Genomic DNA, 18,479 nt, shown 5'->3' on the forward strand with positions numbered 1-18,479 from the left:
AAAAAGGGCGCGAGCGGGCGCAACGACGCGCCGTCTTGACGGCCTTCCTTTCTCCTCCACATGATGCAGGTCTGACGTGCGAGCGTACAATGCACAGAACGTCGAGCGTTTCTTCTTTTCATGCCTTCATCTGCCTCGCTCCTCCTCGCTCACAAGCCACAGGGCAAGACACTGTTGCTGGTGGGCGATGGAAAACTAGTGCATACACGCATTCATGCTGCGCGTGAGGCTGGGATGCAGGTGCATGTCGTATGGCATACGCGACCTACATCTCTCGCCCAAGATATACCTTTCTCGCCGATCGCCGCCTCCCTTCTTTTCCCACCGACCGACGCAGAGGCGTCCGCCAAGGACTGGGGACAGCTCTTAGACCAGATGGATGGGGACACACATGCGCTCTTTGCCGTGTGCGTCACAGATACATTGGCTACCTTGGCCGACGAGGCACCTGCACGTCGTCGTCGATGCGATCAACTAGCCGAGGCATGTCGTGCGCGACGGATCCCCATCAACGTGACGGACGTGCCGGACCTATGTGACTTTTCTTTCCCGGCGACGCACCGCTTCCGCGGTACGGACGACGATCACATGTCGTCTTTGCAGATTGCCGTGACGACCAATGGCCATGGCTGTCGCCTGGCCGGTCGACTTCGGCGCCATATCGTAAGCTCTCTCCCAGCCTCAGTTGGTCTCGCGGTAGAGCGGATCGGAACAATGCGAGAGCTCGCAAAGGCGGAAGCTGCTATGCAGGACGCCGACCATGAGGAGGAACCGAGTGTCGCCACATCGTTGGGGTACACGGACGCCACGTCCAAGCAGCGAGAACGGATGCGGTGGGTGGCGCAAATCAGCGAATATTGGCCACTGGAGACCTTGGCAGCATTGGAGCCTTTGCAGATGCAATCGCTACTCGCATCGCACACGCACGAACCGTCGTTGTCGACAGACGAGGAAGCGGAGCAGCGTGCCGCCAAACGATCACGGCATGCGCTCGCTGTCCAGCCGACACGCGCCGGCCACGTCTACCTCCTGGGCAGTGGCCCTGGGCACCCGGGCCTACTTACTGTCGCCGCACGCGAGATTCTCACGTCGCCCGATACCGATCTGATTTTGTCCGACAAGTTGGTTCCCACAGCCGTCTTGGCCTTGATTCCCAAGACTACGCCGCTGGTCATTGCGAAGAAGTTCCCTGGCAATGCAGAAGGTGCGCAGTCGGAGTTGATTGTGCAGGCGCTTGAGGCGGCGCAGCAGGGCAAAACTGTGGTACGTCTCAAGCAAGGCGATCCCTTTGTGTACGGCCGCGGCGGCGAAGAATTGGTCGCGTGCCAAAATGCAGGCATTGACTGTACGGTGGTGCCTGGTATTTCGAGTGCCTTAGCAGGGCCCCTGCTCTTTGGTATTCCTGTCACGCAGCGTGGCGCCGCAGAGAGTATGATGCTATGTACTGGCGTGGGCCGTGGTGGACGACAAGTACAGCTGCCAGGCTACGAGCGCTCACGTACGCTCGTTTTGCTCATGGGCGTCGCACGTCTGGCCGCCGTGGTAGAGACGTTGGTGGCGCCTTCCAATACCGGTCGTGCTGGCACGGCCTACCCACCTTATACCCCGATTGCCATCATTGAACGAGCCAGCTCACCCGACCAACGCATGATCGCCTCCACCTTGGAGCAGATTGTAGACGTGATGGAGCATCGCATCCCTGACGGTCAACGTCCACCGGCGATGATGGTCATTGGATGGGCAGTGCTTAGCTTGGCGGGCGAGCAGGCTGGCGCTCACATCCTGGACGACGCAGCCGCGTGTGAAGCGGATGCGTCGACCGATGCTTTGCTCACCAAGGACCAGGCGAGAATTGCTACGTGGCTCGGCGAGCGTGGCTACCGCATTCAAGAAGGCCTCCCGTTGGGCTACCGCCGCTTTGGATCGAGTACAGGCCTTCCGCTCACGGCCGACGACGCTACACCCGCCCCGCGCTCGTCCACGGGATGGGCAGCGCCTCGCTACGGCACCGACGGCGACGCTACGCTCGTCGGTGGATGGACCGCCGGTGAGAAAGACGCGCCGCCTACCGATGTAGTCACGTGATATCATCCCAATCGACGCGTACCGAGGCGCGTCCACGTCCTCGTCGCACGTCCCATAGCGAAAGAGAAAGCGAGCGACACAGGTGTCTTGCGTACGGAGCCCGGCATGTCGCAACCATCTGCGCCTACGCCTTCAGCGCATCGCGCATCGCGCTCCATCCCTTTCACACCCGGCCGTCCAGCGGCGCACCGTAGCGCGGCGATGAGTGCCAAGCAGTACGATCGATACTTGCGTCGCTTGTCGGCCGTGCAGCAATCAACTCGTCGCGCTATGCGGTCTCACGCAGACGAGACGCTCGAAGAAGAAAATGGGACAGGCACATGGGCACTCGACGCGTCAGATGCGACACCAGTGGCTCGTACGCCGCATGAACGTGCAAAGCCCTTGCCGCCTGTCATTCGTCAACTGGAACGGCCTACGTCGTATACCGAGGCACGTCCAGCCGTCGCACATACGCATGCGCCGGAGTCATATTTGAACGAAGCCTCGTTTGTGCTCAATCCCTTGAGTGGTCGCCTTCCTACGCTCAGCCCACGCAAACTCCAGCGCCCTCGCGTCTACGATGTGGACGAAGGGCCCACAACGCCCGCAGCACCTACATCTCCCACACGCTGCATTGCTCTGGCCTCCATTGATACGACGCTGCAAGATGTCGTCCTTGTGGAAGATTTGCTCTACGTCCTGGTCGGCATTGAAGGCAACTATGTCCAGTTCGCCCCGGACTACAAACCTGAAGACCTTGGGCATAGGCTGAATGGCGCGCGCTTCGTGCTCGATGCAGCCCTGGATCCGTCGTTGCGTGAGATGGTCGAGCGCATTTTACCGCTGGCCAGCTATTATACCTCGATTTACACGTTTGTCGAATGCGAGTCGGGCCTCGAGTACGGTACGGTGATGCATGCGCTGTGCGCAGCAATCCGCCAGCAGCTGCAGTCGTATGAAGAGCTGGTCGCGCATATGGAAGAGCGATTCCTTCGATCGCCCGATTTCACATTGCAGCAGCTGTGGCTCGCGATGCATCCCATGCTCCGTACTTTCAGCCTGATCCATGCCCTGACCTCGGAGATCGCTAGCATCACGCATGCCGATGTACTGCCACGCGACGAAGAAGAGGCAGCGTCAGAAGGCGATGCATCCGACGAGAGCCTCGAGAGCGATACGTCGCAGCTGGAGCGGGATCGACGTGCACTCCTGGGCCTCGACGATGGCTTGGAGGACGATATTATCGGCGGGATCGTCAAGGGCGGTGAGGTTCTATCTATGCTCTGGGACCGACTTACGCAGCTGGGCGGTGATCCCAACGCGCATGCGCTGTACTTGGAACTGTTCCGCGAAGCGTCGCAGCCATATGCACGAACACTCCTGCGTTGGATTACCAGCGGCGTACTTCTTGATCCGTACGAAGAGTTTATGGTCGTCGAAGATGCACGCGTCACTCGCGCCTCCCTGGAATCGGACCCCACGGATGAGTACTGGGAGCGGCGGTACATGTTGCGGGACGAGCGATACTTTGCGCAGCGTGAGCAGCTGGCGCGGGACGGAGAGCCTGTCGACGAGCAAGTAGACGAGGCTAGAGGCGCACTCACAGGCGGTGCCAAGATCCCTGCGTTCCTCGAGGCGTGGAAGCACAAGATCCTTCTGGCCGGTAAGTACCTGAATGCGATTCGCGAGTGTGGACTTGACGTGTCCAACGTCGAGTCAGAACGTGTACATGCGCTCTTTGGATCGCAAGATGCACATGTCGAGTCGTACTTGGCCATGGACGCGAAGCTGGAACGTGTCGTGATGGACGACGATGCGTTTTCGACTTGCATTGAGCTGGCGTACCAACGAGCGAATGCAGCATTGTTGAGTCTCTTGAAGAAGGACAAGGACATCATCGCACGCTTGTGCTCCCTGAAACACTATTTCTTCTTTGCTCAGGCCGATTTCCTGCAAACGTTTTTGGACCAATCACAGCATGAACTGCGCAAGCTGGTCGACCCACAGCGGATACGCGAGACGACGCTCCTCCGGCTTCAGACGCAGCTGGATATGGCTCTGGGCAGTTCAGATAGCGTCGGGTTCCTCGATCCGTATCGAGAGGAACTGCGCGTCGACTTGGCCAAGGAGCGGGCGTACGATCAGCTGCAGCGTATTGCGGATACGAAGGGCGTCGTGGAAGTCGCCAAGCTACGGGCCAAACAGCTTGCAGAGCGGCAGCAGCACGGCACACGCGAAGTGGCCATGTACCTCTTGCAGTTTGACGTGCATGTCCAGTTCCCTGTATCGCTGGTCATTTCGAAGAAAAACATATTGCGTTGGCAGTTCCTTCATCGGTGCCTCTTGCTCCTCAAACTGCTCGAGCGAGCCCTCACCGAAGTCTGGGTCGACCAAACGCTGCCTGCCTGGCGACGCAAGGACCGCCGACCCTACGCGGCACCGCTCGAGCAGTGGAAAATGCGTATTCACCTACTACGTCAACGTATGCTGCTGCTGGTCCAGCAGCTTCTCGCGTTTTATACCACGGAAATCCTCGAGCCTAACTGGCACGATTTGATGGCCAAGTTGGAGCGTGCGCGCTCTGTTGACCAATTCATGAAGCATCACTTCGACTTCTTAAATACATGCCGCAAGGAATGTATGCTAACGGACTATCGCTACTTGGAATGTCATCGCAAACTAATGAATACGATTACTGCGTTCACGGAGAGTCGCATACGATTGGCGGAGCAGTACGAGAGAATACAGGCCGCTGTGGATACCTGGTACGAGCAGAACGAAGCTGCATCTGCACCACCTCCGCCTGTGCTACCGGAGAACGATGTCCTGACAAAGATTGAGGCGAGTTGGCACAAGCACGCACGGACCTTCCGTGACGTGGTCAATTTCCTATCAACCACAGACAATCCAGCGGCGCTCCCGTTGGCGTACCGTCTACAAACATGGCTACAGTCGTAGGCGTAGGGCGTAGCTACCTCTATAGTATGGGGCACCCCATTTTTCCTTTTTTTCAGGCGCCTAGATCTGTGGCGGTCGGATGGCCGCCCCACGCGGGCAAAAATGGCGCCTGTATGCAGCTTAGGTGATCATTTCAGTTAGAGTTCTGATCGGTCCGTGCCACGTGTGGGCGCGTGGCGTTGGGTGTTGAAAACAGCTGATAAGGGCAGGATCGAGAGGACTTCGTGGGGCACAGAGTACTACAAGTAGACGGTCCTTGTGCTTCATTCCTCTTTTCCTTGCCTCTGCTGGACTACTACTATGTCGTCCAAGCGTACGTTTCTCATGCATGTTCTTACGTCATAGCCATTCATGAATTTGATGCCAAGCTGCTGATCAACTACTGGCTGCCGCGATCGCCTGACGCGAGCCAGGCCGCTGTAGCTTCGTCGTCGTTCCAGGCTCCGACGGCGCGCGTGGCTCAGATCGCATGGGATGCCACTTCGAATACCATCACCCCGGATGAGCAGCTGCCGAGCTGGGTGCATTCGTCCAAGCTCGTGGCCAAGCCTGATCAACTGATCAAGCGCCGCGGCAAGGCCGGCTTGCTCAAGCTGAACGCTGACTGGGCCGATGCCAAGGCATGGATTGTCCAGCGCGCAGGTCAGCCGCAGAAGGTATGTCCACATGCATGGAGCACTAACTATCCTTCAGGTCGAAGCTGTCACAGGTGTGCTCACCAACTTTATTGTGGAGCCCTTCTGCCCGCACCCTGCCAACACAGAGTTTTACGTCTGCATCAACTCGGCCCGCGAGGGCGACTACATTCTTTTCACGCACGAGGGCGGTGTCGATGTGGGCGACGTCGATGCGAAAGCAAAACGCCTCCTCATCCCTGCCGACCCAGCCGAGCCTTTCCCGGCCCGTGCGCAGTGGACAGAGACGCTTCTGGCTGAAGTGCCGGCGGCCAAGAAAGAGATCCTGACGGATTTCCTGGTGCGTTTGTACAGCGTGTACGTGGATCTGCACTTTGCCTACCTGGAAATCAACCCCCTCGTCGTTACGGACGACAACCAAATCCACTACCTCGATATGGCCGCGAAACTCGATCAGACGGCCGATTACCTGTGTGGTCCCAAGTGGGCGATTGCGCGTGATCCTAGCGTGTACAGCGACCGTGCACCCGCCACGTCCACACAGCAAGGCGAGGACCGCGGTCCGCCCATGGTCTGGCCGGCGCCATTCGGTCGTGAGCTGACCAAGGAAGAGGCGTACATCTCTAAACTCGACGCAGGTACTGGTGCTTCGCTGAAGCTCACCGTGCTCAATGCCAAGGGTCGCATTTGGACCATGGTCGCTGGTGGCGGTGCCTCGGTCGTGTACAGTGACGCGATTGCCGCGCACGGCTTTGCACATGAACTGGCCAACTACGGCGAGTACTCGGGTGCGCCTACGGAGACGCAGACGTTTGAGTACGCCAAGACGTTGCTGGATCTCATGACGCGTGGCGAGCCACGCGAGGATGGCAAGCTGCTCATCATCGGTGGTGGTATCGCCAACTTTACCAATGTCGCCGCCACGTTCTCCGGTATTATCCGTGCGTTGAAACTGTACAAGCTTGCGCTCATTAAGCACAATGTCCGTATCTTTGTGCGTCGCGGTGGCCCGAACTACCAGGAGGGTTTGCGTGCGATGCGTCTGTTGGGTGAAGAGCTCGGTGTGCCGATCAAAGTGTTCGGTCCGGATACGCACATTACCGACATTGTGCCGCTGGCGCTGGGCCTCAAGTCGGAGGCCGATATGGAGTTGGCCTCGTCGTCTCCGCCGCTACCAACATCGAAGACCAACGATGCTTCGGCGAAGCAGACGGAGCAGGCTGCGGTTGCCGAGGACCGCGTCGGAAAGCTGGACCCCGTCACGGGTGAGCGTATCCAGCCGCAAGACCACATTGTGCACTTTACGCCGCAAGACTCGACGTCGAAGCGTCCTTTCTACTTGCCCTTTGATGCGCACACCCGCTGCCTGGTGTACGGCCTGCAACCTCGTGCAATTCAGGGTATGCTGGACTTTGACTTTGCCTGTGGTCGTACGACGCCCTCCGTCGCTGCCATGGTGTATCCGTTCGGTGGTCACCACATCCAAAAGTTCTACTGGGGCACCAAGGAGACACTATTGCCTGTGTACACCAGCCTGGAAGAAGCCGCAACGAAGCATTCAGATGCCGATGTCGTTGTGAACTTTGCTTCGAGTCGCTCGGTGTATTCCTCGACGCTTGAAGTGCTCGCCTTGCCGCAGATCCGCGCCTTGGCCCTCATTGCAGAGGGTGTCCCGGAGCGCTTTGCACGTGAGATTCTCTGGCGTGCGAAGCGCGCCAATGTGTTGGTCATTGGCCCTGCCACGGTCGGTGGTATCAAGCCAGGCTGCTTCCGTATCGGAAACTCGGGTGGTATGATGGACAACATTGTGGCCTCGAAGCTGTACCGCGCCGGCTCTGTCGGTTACGTGTCCAAGTCAGGCGGTATGTCGAACGAGCTGAACAACATCCTCTCGCTTACCACCAACGGCACGTACGAAGGTATTGCCATCGGTGGTGATCGCTACCCAGCCACGACGTTCATCGATCACTTGCTGCGCTACGAAAAGGACCCGGCCTGCAAGCTGCTTGTTCTTCTCGGTGAAGTCGGTGGTGTGGAAGAGTACCGCGTGATCGAAGCAGTGAAGCGCGGTGAGATTACCAAGCCGATTGTCGCATGGGCTATCGGAACGTGTGCGAAGATGTTCACGACCGAAGTGCAATTTGGTCATGCTGGCTCGATGGCTAACAGCGATGCGGAGACGGCGAATGCCAAGAACCTCGCGATGCGTCAGGCTGGCTTCATCGTGCCGGAGACGTTCGAGGACTTGCCGACCGTTCTTCGCGCGACCTACGACCGCCTGGTGGGTGACGGTACCATTGTGCCGAAAGCTGAACGGCCTCCGCCTCCGATCCCCATGGACTACAAATGGGCGCAGGAGCTCGGTATGGTCCGCAAGCCGGCCGCCTTCATCTCGACCATCTCGGACGAGCGTGGCGCCGAGTTGATGTACTCGGGCGTGAAGATCTCCGACGTGTTTGGCTCGAACATGGGCATTGGTGGCGTCGTCTCACTGCTGTGGTTCAAACGCCCTCTGCCGCCGGTGTGCACCAAGTTTATCGAAATGACGCTCATGCTCACCGCCGACCATGGTCCGGCCGTGAGTGGTGCGATGAACACCATCATCACATCGCGTGCCGGCAAGGACCTCATTTCCTCGCTGGTGTCGGGTCTGCTGACCATCGGTGACCGCTTCGGTGGCGCTCTCGACAACGCCGCGCGTGAGTTCTCGTCGGCCTACGATCGCGGTCTTACGCCGCGTGAGTTTGTCGACTCGATGCGCAAGGCCAACAAGCTCATCCCAGGTATCGGCCACCGCATTAAGAGCGTGTCGAACCCAGACTACCGTGTGCAAGTCGTGAAGGAGTACGTTCAGAAGAACTTCGAGTCACACAAACTCCTCGACTACGCCCTGGCCGTAGAACGTGTGACGACGGCCAAGAAGGATACGCTCATCCTCAACGTCGACGGATGCATTGCTGTGTGCTTTGTCGACTTGCTGCGTGACTCTGGTGCGTTCACACGTGAAGAGGCAGATGAGTACGTGCAAATCGGCGCCCTCAACGGTCTATTTACCCTCGGCCGCACGATTGGTTTCATTGGACACCACCTCGACCAAAAGCGACTCAAGACGCCCCTTTACCGTCACCCGGCCGACGACTTCCACATCGAAATGGCTGCACCCACCCGCATTGTCGGCAGCTATGACCCGCACAGCAGTAACTAGTCTGTTCATAGCCCCCAAGCACCCCCTCACTACCATATCAAGTCAGCTTGTCCGGCTACGGACTATATCATGACACGGCCAGGACCATTTTACATCATGCAGAGACCCACCGTCGACACCGCCGTAGCGGCGAGCACGGTGTAGCCAAAGGCGTACGAGCTACGCAGCGTCGTGACTGAGGGTTAGTGTGATAGCAATACATACACTTGTTCAGATCCCACGAAAGGTGACGTATACCGTTGAACAGATGGTACGAGAACACGGCCGCCAGCGGGGCCTTCACCGTCAGCTTGAGCCACAGAGGAAGGTGAGAGATGTGCGTAAGGAGCACACCCGAGCTAAGAGCCTCACCGAGGCCCAAGTACGGCGCAGCGAGGTAGCCGATCGCGTACGTGTACAGCAGAGCACTCAGACCCACACCAGTGATACGGTTGGCAATCGACGAGTACCACGTAAGCTGCGGCTGGTAGATCGTCAGGTGCGGCGAGATCGGACGCTCGTTGCGCACGCGGTTCAGGTTCTTCAGGTCCTGCTCCTGCGACACAGGCACCGTCTTCGCCGGAGGCTGCTTCGACCAGGTAATAGCACCCACCTTCGACGAGGTATGCAGAGCACGCGGCGAGAGGCGCGCAGCACTCAGAACACTCTGGTCCATCGCCAGAGGCGAGCGCACAAGACGAGCAGCTGCAAACAGACTCATGCTCGATAGGTCGTCGACTACAATGGGAGAGAAACCACATCCGCACCGACGGGCCCCTTGTCCCCCAGCGCGAACCTGCGGTCTAGCCAACCACAGGCGCGCTATTGCGAGTTCAGCCTCGGAAGCAGCCGGATTGGCCTTCCACCCCGACGCTGACAAAGCATCGAAGGGAAGCCACGTTGGCGTCCAAGAAACTCCACCTGTCCAGCCCTCCATCGCCCACCGAGTCTCGCGTCGGTCGAGGAAGCGTACCATGGCAACTTCCATGTATGGCGTGGGCCCATCGTACGCAGCGTCGGCCAAGGACCGCACATCTGAATTCCATAGCATGCTCGCCAAGTATGCTGCATTAACACCACCGGCGCCAAGTAACGTCAAACGGCCCACCAGCGCTCACACTCAATTCTCCCAGCGGGCTCAGGCCGTGGCAAGCGAACTTAGCGCCACCACCGCCAAACTCGAACGCCTCTCACAGCTTGCACGGCGCAGATCTCTATTTGATGATAGACCTGTGGAGATCTCTGAACTGACCTACATTATCAAGCACGACATTGCCGGCTTGAATCGACAGCTCGCAGAGCTGCAGCAGCTCTCTGCACACAACCAGCGCAGCAAGGGTAATCGCGCAGAGGAGCACAGATCCAATGTCGTCACGATGCTTCAATCGACGTTGGCAAACACTACGACCAGCTTCCAAGAAATCTTGGAGGTTCGGACCCAAAACATGAAAGCATCCAAAGACCGCTCAGATCAGTTTTTTAACAGTGCCGCCCCATCTCTGGATACACAGCGCTCCAAGTCGCCTCTATATTCCCTTGCGCGCTCCCAGCCAGCATCTGCACAGCCCTCACCTCCTCCATCAACTCAACTTACCCCTGCCTCAGCCTTGCAAAAACGCCATACGGCTGCGCATCATACGATGCACGACGAAGAAGCCTCTTCATCAGAGAAGGGCTTCCTTTCCCTCAATATGATGGAGTCAGGTGGTCTACAGCAGCAGCAGTTCCTTCTTCAGGACATGGAGGAGCAGCAGGCTGGCTACATGCAGCAGCGATCGAATGCGATTGAATCGATTGAGTCGACTATCTCAGAACTGGGCCAGATCTTCGGCCAGCTTGCTCATATGGTAGCACAACAGGGCGAGACGGTGCAGCGAATTGACGATGACGTCTTGCATGTATCGGACAATGTCGAGGGCGCTCGACGTGAATTGCTCAAGTACTACGCCAACATCTCCAATAACCGATGGCTTATGCTCAAAATTTTCGGCGTCCTCATTGTATTCTTCTTACGTATGTACATGCTGCGACTCACCCTCCAGTCTTCATCCTTGTCTCCTAACGAGTTTGTAGTCACTCTGGCAGATAGGCGCCTACATCATGTATACCCCGCTACGTGGAGGCCGAGCTTATAGTCTGGTCGGCGTCATCTCATAGGCCACGTGCTGTGACTCGCAGGCACGAAGATTGCATACGAAGCACGCACGATCCCTTCGTTCTCCACTCCTCTGATCATGGTCGACGTGGCACCTGCGCCTGCGATTGCAGGCATGACTCCTGCCATCCCTGTCGGCATGCCTATTCCGCCTGATGAACCTCATGCTGTGTCTGTGTCGCTGCCTCACTGGCAAGACATTGTGGACTACGAAGAAGGTCGTCTGACAGACTCTATGAAGACGGGCTACCCCCGCTTCTTTATTCATCGCTCTATTCAGAAGGTAAGTGCCAATGAAACTAACATGCCAAGCTAGCGGAGCTTATGAGGACCAAGTTTGCCCGTCCAGGTGAGAGAACGATGCTTTTCCCCTCTTCGCAGCATGCATCGCAGTGCCGTGACTTTATTAGTGCCAGGGCCGCCCAAGCCGAGCCACCGCAAGCCAATGTGTCTGTACGCATCGTGCGTCTGTGTGTGATGGCCCACAGTGCTAAGGAGATGCAAACGCTCAAGAGCGTCAGTGTGCACACTCCTTCAGTCTCGGAGACGTCGATGAACTTATACATTGTTCTCTTCCCACAGACGCTCTTCCCGATCGCCAAGCAGTTCTGGCAGCATACTGGCGTGGGTATTTCGAGTCGTATGGCGGACGAATGCCTGCGCATTTTGGAGCACAACGAATCGCTTCTCCACCCGAATGAGACGGGCAGTGCCTCCGCGTCGATAATGTCGCGACGTGGCTCCTTGCCAATGGCGGGAAGCTCACAGCCGCGTGGTGGTGGCTTTGGCCGAAGCCGTTACTCACGTGGCAACAGTTTTGGCATGACCTCCGAAACTACACCGTCGACCAGCGCGACCAAGCTTGTGCCAGAGCCGCCGGCTGACGAGGACGATGATATGACATTCGAGCAGGCTGTGTTCATGGAAGAGCGGTACGGCCGGAACCTGCCGTTTGCGCTGTCCGCCGATGCCAAGGTTGCGCTGCGTCGTCGTATTGCTGGTACGCTGGTCGGCAATGTCGAGGACGAGCCAGCAGAGAGCGCTGTGAGTGCGCGTTATGCCAAGGGCCTGACAGAAAACAATGTCTTCCTCTACCCTTGTGGCATGGCGAGTATTTTTAACGCGCATCAGCTGCTAATGCTGGAACGGGCATGGACCAAGCAGGGCATTCCCATCACGAAGGAATCATGTACGTCCGCGCTACGTGCCATGAAAGATCCTAGCTTTACGCGTCTGTCGCATGGCATCGGGAAATCGGTATGTTTTGGTTTCCCGTACACAGATACGCTCAAAGTGCTTGAGAAGTGGGGTCCTGGATGTCACTTCTTTGGACACGGCACCGACCAGGATGTGGACGAACTCGAGGCGCTTCTGGCTGCGCAGCCAGACGACGAGCCTAAAATTCATGCGCTGTTTTGCGAGTTCCCCGGGAACCCACTCCTGCGATCGGCAGACTTGCCGCGGCTACGCGCCTTAGCCGACAGGTACGATTTTAGTATCGTGATCGACGAAACGATCGGCAACTTTGTGAATGTCGAAGTGTTGCCGTATGCGGATATGGTCGTATCGAGTCTGACAAAAGTGTTCTCGGGTGAGTGCAACGTCATGGGCGGCTCGTTGGTCGTCAATCCGCAATCAAAACGCGCTCAGCACCTGCTGACCATTCTTTCGGCCATGTACCAGGACAACGTATGGGTCGAAGATGCAATTTTTCTCGAGCGCAACTCCCGCAACTTTGTCGCACGCATCGCCCAGATTGATGAAAACACGGAAATGATCGTGGATATGCTGCATGCACAAAGTCGTGTGGCTGGCAAGTCCGAAAGTGTGGTTCAAGCGGTCTATTATCCGAAGTACGTCACGCGCGCCAACTACGACAAGTGCCGCCGTACGCAGCCGTACGCGCCTGGACGTGAAGGCCCTAGCCAGGGCGGATACGGCGGTCTCTTCTCGGTCGAGTTCACGTCGAAGCCGGCAGCCATTGCTTTCTACGATCATTTGCAGTGTGCCAAGGGACCCTCGCTGGGCACCAACTGCACGATTTCGTGCCCGTACACACTGCTGGCGCACTACACGGAACTTGACTGGGCAGCTCAGCTGGAAGTGAGCGATACATTGGTCCGTGTGAGTATCGGCTTGGAAGAGCCACCAGCGCTCCGTGAGGCGTTTACCGTGGCGTTGGCGGCTGCGACTGTAGCTGCCACGGCCTAGATTGTGTGGCAGGACATGACCTGTTTCAACAACAGGTAGTATAGATCTATGTAGGTTTGACCTTGGGCTTTGCATCGTCTGTCGCTGGCTTGACATGCAGTTGGACATGACCAGGGCCACCAGGGCCAATGCCACCGACTTCACCACCATGCGGACCATCGACGTCTTCCAAGTTTTCGGCACCGCTCGCAATGACCATGACGGCGCCATCCGCACTGAAGGCGGCCGTGCTCACAGGCGACGGCAGCGAGTACTGGCGGATGCGCTTCTTTGCAATGGGATCCCACAGGGCACAGTGCGCATCGCCACCACACGTCGCGAATGTGCCGTAGATCGGGTGGAAAGCCACCGCGTGAATAGGGTATACAACATCGATGCCATCGACTTCTTTACGGTGGCATTTGAACGCATACTTCTTTGCCTGCGTTTCCTGACTGGGATCCATAAACTCCACAGCCACACGTCCTTCGACCGATGATGTGACGTAGCCCACGCCATTCGGCATGCATCGTACGTCCCGCAACATGAACTTCAAACTGCTTTCGCGTTTCTGTTCCGGCTCCCACGATCCATGCCCATCCACAGCAGCGCGAAGTTGCTGTGTGTCGAAAAGGTATACAGCGCGATCCGGCATCGCGATAACCAGACGTGGCGAGGAGTGTGGCGTCGGTGGTGCGAGATCCATCGCAAACACCTTGCCAGGCAGTGAAATGGTATGGCGGTACGCCTCGGCCGGCGTGGCGTAGGGGTCCCATACCTGCAAGGTAGCATCCCATCCACCGGAAAAGAGCAGACCTGTGTGGGCATCGTACCGAATGCGACTCACACCTTGGCCATGTTTGCCCAGGATCACCGACTGGCCATTCTCGAGATTGAGTAACCGCACACGCCGATCCAGGCATGCACTCGCGGCCAACGACTCATTGATCCATGCTACGTCCAGTACAGCGGCAGGATGCTCGAACGACTGGACAAGGGTGATGGCATCAGTGCCTTGATCACAGTGTGTGAGGTCGTACAAACGCACCATCTTATCCCAGCTGGCAGCTAGGAGATGGTACGCACGGCGTCCCTCCGCCTTGGGATAGAACTCCAGAGACGATACGGGATCGCTCGGTGGGACAGGCACCGTGCACTCGGGAAATGACAACGACGAGGGCATGCGGAACCAGGACGACGCGTCGTCTCGCGAGAAAAACACGATGCCCACCCCCACGGTGGTGCGTGGCTTACGTCATCGCCCATGTAGGCGAAAGAAAAAAAATGGGCCTCCGCTTGGCCGCGAGCGTGAGTGGGCAGCCAGCCAGCCAACCGCTTTTTCTCAACGCCATGAGTCAGGAGATCCACAGCCAGTACGACTCGATCCTGATCCTGGATTTCGGATCGCAGTACTCGCATCTGATTACGCGACGATGCCGTGAGCTGAACGTGTACTGTGAGATGCTGCCATGCACGCAGAAGATGGCGGACCTGACATGGAAACCGAAGGGTATCGTCCTCTCCGGCTCGCCCTACTCGGTGTACGACGATGTGGCACCGCGTGTCGATCCGGCGGTGTTTGATATGGGCGTGCCTGTGCTGGGTATCTGCTACGGCCTACAAGAGATTGCGTGGAACCATGGTGGTCGGGTCGACCCCCACGACACGCGCGAATACGGCCATGCAACGATCCAGGTAGTGCAGACGGGCAATGCGATGTGCGATGCGCTGTTCGCCAACCTGGGCCACGACTTGACCGTGTGGATGTCGCACGGCGACCAGTTGTCGAAGATGCCAGACAACTTTGAGATTATTGGCCACACGACCACAGCACCGTACGCTGCGATTGCGCACAAGGAGAAGCCGTTCTATGGTGTGCAGTTCCATGCCGAGGTCACGCACACAGTGTGTGGCAAGGCAATCCTAGAGAACTTTGTCGACAGGATCTGCCACTGCCAGCGCAACTGGACGATGGAGACGTTCATTGACAAGGAGGTGGCACGTATTCGCGAGATGGTCGGCCCTGAAGGCCGTGTTATCGGTGCCATTTCCGGCGGTGTCGACAGCAGTGTTGCCGCGCGCATTATGCACGAGGCTATTGGCGACCGTTTCCATGCGATCATGGTGGACAATGGTGTGCTGCGCATGGACGAGGCCAAGCAGGTGCATGAGATGCTGTCGGAGCATTTGGGTGTGCAGCTGACCGTCGTCGACGCGTCGGACCTCTTCTTGGAGCGTCTCAAGGACGTGGAGGACCCGGAGCGCAAGCGTAAAATCATCGGCAACACGTTCATTGAGGTGTTTGAGCGCGAGGCGGAGCGTCTGGAGAAGGAGGCAGAAGCACACAATGCCAAGTACGAGTACCTGCTCCAGGGCACGCTGTACCCGGATGTGATTGAGAGTATTAGTTTCAAAGGCCCTAGCGCTACCATCAAGACGCACCATAACGTCGGCGGTCTGTTGGAGGATATGAAGCTGAAGCTCATTGAGCCGCTTCGTGAGCTGTTCAAGGACGAAGTGCGTGAGCTCGGAAAGCTGCTGGGTATCCCTGAGCACCTCGTGATGCGTCACCCGTTCCCAGGCCCTGGTCTTGCCATCCGTATTCTGGGCCCCGTGACGCGCGAACAGGTAAAGCTGCTGCAGCAGGCCGACAAGATTTACATTGAGGAGATTCACAAGGCCGGCGTGTACAGCGAGATCAGCCAGGCGTTTGCCGTGCTGCTGCCTGTGCGCGCTGTCGGCGTGCAGGGCGACAAGCGGACATACGACCAGGTGATTGCACTGCGGGCCGCACAGACGACCGACTTTATGACGGCGACATGGTATCCGTTCGAATACCAGCTGCTCTCGCGCATTTCCAACCGCATTACCAACGAGGTGCAGGGTGTGAACCGTGTGGTGTTGGACGTATCGTCCAAGCCGCCAGCAACGATCGAGTGGCTGTAATCGAAAGAGTAGAAGTACATACAAAGAAGGAAAAGCACATGCATCTACATTAGCGCAGCTTCATGAAGGAGGCTTGCAAACTGCGATCGTCGGCACGGTCCATCGATTCACGCGCAGGCGTCCCGAGATCCCAGAACCGCAGCGTCTCGTCACCTGCACCTGTCACGATCGACTTCCCTGACGGGCTCATGGCCAAATACAGCACACGCATCGTATGCCCCGTAAGGGTCGCAACCTGTGTCAGGCTGGGGTACCGCCACAGCTGAATCTGGTTGTGGACATGCCCACTCGAGTACCCATGCGTACTAATCACCTCATTCGCTGTTTTGTTCCATGCCAAGTTGCATACCTGGCTGCCCGTCTCAATCATCGAGAGCGCTGTGCCTGTTTGGGTATTCCAGAACCGGATCTTCATATCCGCCGTACCACCACCAGACGCAAGCAGACCCTGCTGGTGCGGACTCCAAGCGATGGCCTTGACGGCAGCCGTATGTTCTGTAAATCGGTAGAGTGGCGTATCAGAAAGTCGATCCCAAATAAGGAGTTTGTTGTCGTTGCCTCCCGACGCCAGTTGGTCGCGGGCCGGATTCCATTTCAGGCCACACACTTCTTGGCGGTGGCCTAGCAGCGTCTTGATATGGTGCTCAGGCACACGCACATCACGGTGGTAGATCGTACGGTCTCGCGAACCTGTCGAGAGAACATGGTTGTTCCACGCCAACGCACCAACACGCGCTGTATGCCCCATCATCGTACGTAGCAACTTTTCTTTCTCCACGTCCCATATTTGGACCAATCCGGCCTGCGTACCCACCGCAAGGTACTGCCCACGCTCGGCCCAGCTGAGGCCCGTAATACTGTCTTGTACACCCTGCAAATCACATAGCTTGGTCACACTCGAGGTGGTCGCTGACCAGAGGTACACACACTTGCCGAGACCAACACTGAGGACATCCTGACTCGACCAGTCGACCAGGTTCAAGTAAAAGTCATCGGCCAGCTCCGGTGCATCCAGAACTTTGTATGGCACTTTGCTGACCACGCGCGTGGATTTTCGCGCATTCAACAGCAAACGCTGGCTTTCAGGCTTGACAGGCGACGTATTGAAAACATTGTGATTCGGCGAGTCCACTTGGTCATGTGGCGAGAGCAGATTGGGCGTAAGATGGCCAGGCGAGGCGGTCGGTGATATATAGGGCGCGGAACTTCGTTGCAGTTGAGAGCCATATAAATCTGTGTCACCCATCCACGACGTAGCTTCGCGCAGACGCCCAGCCGAGGCGAGCTGGGCTCCTGTGAGTGGACGCTCACGCCGTCGAGTCGGCGTAGTCGACCCAGAGTTCGGACTCCGGAAGCTCAGCAGGTTTTTCTTGGAGTTGGACGCAGGAAGGGAATCTGCGCGCGAAGTACGTGTGCCTGATGGGGAGCTCGTTTGTGGCGTTGAGGCGCCACCACGAGGAGGCGAAAGTATGCCCGTATGGCCATAGGACGAGGGAGAAGATGCCATATGACTCTCAGGACCAAAGAGTTCGGTACTGAGTAACATAGAGTACGTCTCGTTGGCTTCTTCTGCGAATACGTAAGTTGGCGGTTCATACATACCCATTTGCACATCCGTTTCGGGCATAGTCCGGCGTCGATGGCGGCTGCTTGGCGACATAATTTCATCGGGTATAAGTTGGAACGCAGCTTGCAAATCTGTTCCATCACGACTGGGAATAAAGCTGCGAGTCAGAGTATCAAACAAAGTACATACCGATCCCCATACGTGCTAGTTGTGCCACGGACACGGTGATGTCGAGGCGTTCGTGGAGTATCAATGGTAGGAGTAGATCGCGACCGAGGGTAATGGCTTGTTCCAGCCTGATCGAAAGAACCTGTCCTAGTACGATGTGATCCTGTCATGCGCGATGATGAAAGATCAGCGTCGTCCTGTCCATACGAAGAGATAGTGGAAGAATGCCGTAAACGACGTGCAAATTCGTTTCGGTACATTATCTCCCATAGAGAGGGGAAAAACTATACAGACGCAAAGAACTGGGCCGGTGGTACTGTACTTGCAACTGTACCTACTTTCAAGTTTCAAGGGGCACAGACAGGCGGGGGCGCTGCGAGACAACACACTTGTTGTCACGTGATACTGCCACGCCACGCTCTCCAGCGCGATCCATGCAAACCATAGCGTGTACGGCGATCCCTCACATTCTGACAGAGCATGTGATCTTTTTTTTTGATAAAAATATAAATCAACATGCAATCACCTTTGTCCCTCAACGTGTAATGCGTTCCGAGGAATAAAGAACATAGTTCATTCGCAAGCCCATATAGAGCAGTGTTCAAGTGA

The 18,479-nt window shown here is 57.3% G+C and overlaps 9 protein-coding genes across 9 annotated transcripts; 6 read left to right on the forward strand and 3 right to left on the reverse strand.

Moving 5' to 3' along the window:
- Positions 1–120: 120 nt before the first annotated feature.
- Positions 121–2,085, forward strand: Malapachy_2755 (uroporphyrin-iii c-methyltransferase; the record flags this gene model as incomplete). The annotated part of the gene is made up of 1 exon (XM_018137243.1): positions 121–2,085. One exon carries the CDS (start codon positions 121–123, stop codon positions 2,083–2,085), a length of 1,965 nt encoding a protein of 654 aa, XP_017990080.1.
- A 105-nt stretch (positions 2,086–2,190) lies between these two features.
- Malapachy_2760 (gamma-tubulin dgrip84 spc97 component) lies at positions 2,191–5,025 on the forward strand (the record flags this gene model as incomplete). The annotated part of the gene is made up of 1 exon (XM_018137248.1): positions 2,191–5,025. The coding sequence occupies one exon, from the start codon at positions 2,191–2,193 to the stop codon at positions 5,023–5,025; it is 2,835 nt and encodes a 944-aa protein (XP_017990094.1).
- A 300-nt stretch (positions 5,026–5,325) lies between these two features.
- Positions 5,326–8,865, forward strand: Malapachy_2752 (atp-citrate synthase; the record flags this gene model as incomplete). Its single annotated transcript, XM_018137240.1, has 3 exons — positions 5,326–5,338; positions 5,371–5,681; positions 5,719–8,865. The coding sequence occupies 3 exons, from the start codon at positions 5,326–5,328 to the stop codon at positions 8,863–8,865; spliced, it is 3,471 nt and encodes a 1,156-aa protein (XP_017990082.1).
- An 89-nt stretch (positions 8,866–8,954) lies between these two features.
- Malapachy_2763 (succinate dehydrogenase cytochrome b560 subunit) lies at positions 8,955–9,565 on the reverse strand (the record flags this gene model as incomplete). The annotated part of the gene is made up of 2 exons (XM_018137251.1): positions 8,955–9,040; positions 9,070–9,565. The coding sequence occupies 2 exons, from the start codon at positions 9,563–9,565 to the stop codon at positions 8,955–8,957; spliced, it is 582 nt and encodes a 193-aa protein (XP_017990085.1).
- Positions 9,566–9,830: 265 nt separating this feature from the next.
- Malapachy_2759 (integral membrane protein sed5) lies at positions 9,831–10,906 on the forward strand (the record flags this gene model as incomplete). Its single annotated transcript, XM_018137247.1, has 2 exons — positions 9,831–10,857; positions 10,887–10,906. 2 exons carry the CDS (start codon positions 9,831–9,833, stop codon positions 10,904–10,906), a joined length of 1,047 nt encoding a protein of 348 aa, XP_017990075.1.
- A 172-nt stretch (positions 10,907–11,078) lies between these two features.
- Positions 11,079–13,210, forward strand: Malapachy_2758 (plp-dependent transferase; the record flags this gene model as incomplete). The annotated part of the gene is made up of 2 exons (XM_018137246.1): positions 11,079–11,282; positions 11,312–13,210. 2 exons carry the CDS (start codon positions 11,079–11,081, stop codon positions 13,208–13,210), a joined length of 2,103 nt encoding a protein of 700 aa, XP_017990076.1.
- Positions 13,211–13,256: 46 nt separating this feature from the next.
- On the reverse strand, positions 13,257–14,372 carry Malapachy_2764 (mitotic checkpoint protein bub3; the record flags this gene model as incomplete). The annotated part of the gene is made up of 1 exon (XM_018137252.1): positions 13,257–14,372. The coding sequence occupies one exon, from the start codon at positions 14,370–14,372 to the stop codon at positions 13,257–13,259; it is 1,116 nt and encodes a 371-aa protein (XP_017990083.1).
- A 167-nt stretch (positions 14,373–14,539) lies between these two features.
- Positions 14,540–16,135, forward strand: Malapachy_2753 (gmp synthase; the record flags this gene model as incomplete). Its single annotated transcript, XM_018137241.1, has 1 exon — positions 14,540–16,135. The coding sequence occupies one exon, from the start codon at positions 14,540–14,542 to the stop codon at positions 16,133–16,135; it is 1,596 nt and encodes a 531-aa protein (XP_017990077.1).
- Positions 16,136–16,184: 49 nt separating this feature from the next.
- On the reverse strand, positions 16,185–17,901 carry Malapachy_2761 (cell cycle regulatory protein; the record flags this gene model as incomplete). The annotated part of the gene is made up of 3 exons (XM_018137249.1): positions 16,185–17,704; positions 17,738–17,859; positions 17,888–17,901. The coding sequence occupies 3 exons, from the start codon at positions 17,899–17,901 to the stop codon at positions 16,185–16,187; spliced, it is 1,656 nt and encodes a 551-aa protein (XP_017990095.1).
- Positions 17,902–18,479: the final 578 nt, after the last annotated feature.

The sequence above is a fragment of the Malassezia pachydermatis genome, assembly GCF_001278385.1.
Source record: "Malassezia pachydermatis strain CBS 1879 chromosome Unknown scaffold13, whole genome shotgun sequence".
In the NCBI taxonomy this organism is placed as follows: domain Eukaryota; kingdom Fungi; phylum Basidiomycota; class Malasseziomycetes; order Malasseziales; family Malasseziaceae; genus Malassezia; species Malassezia pachydermatis.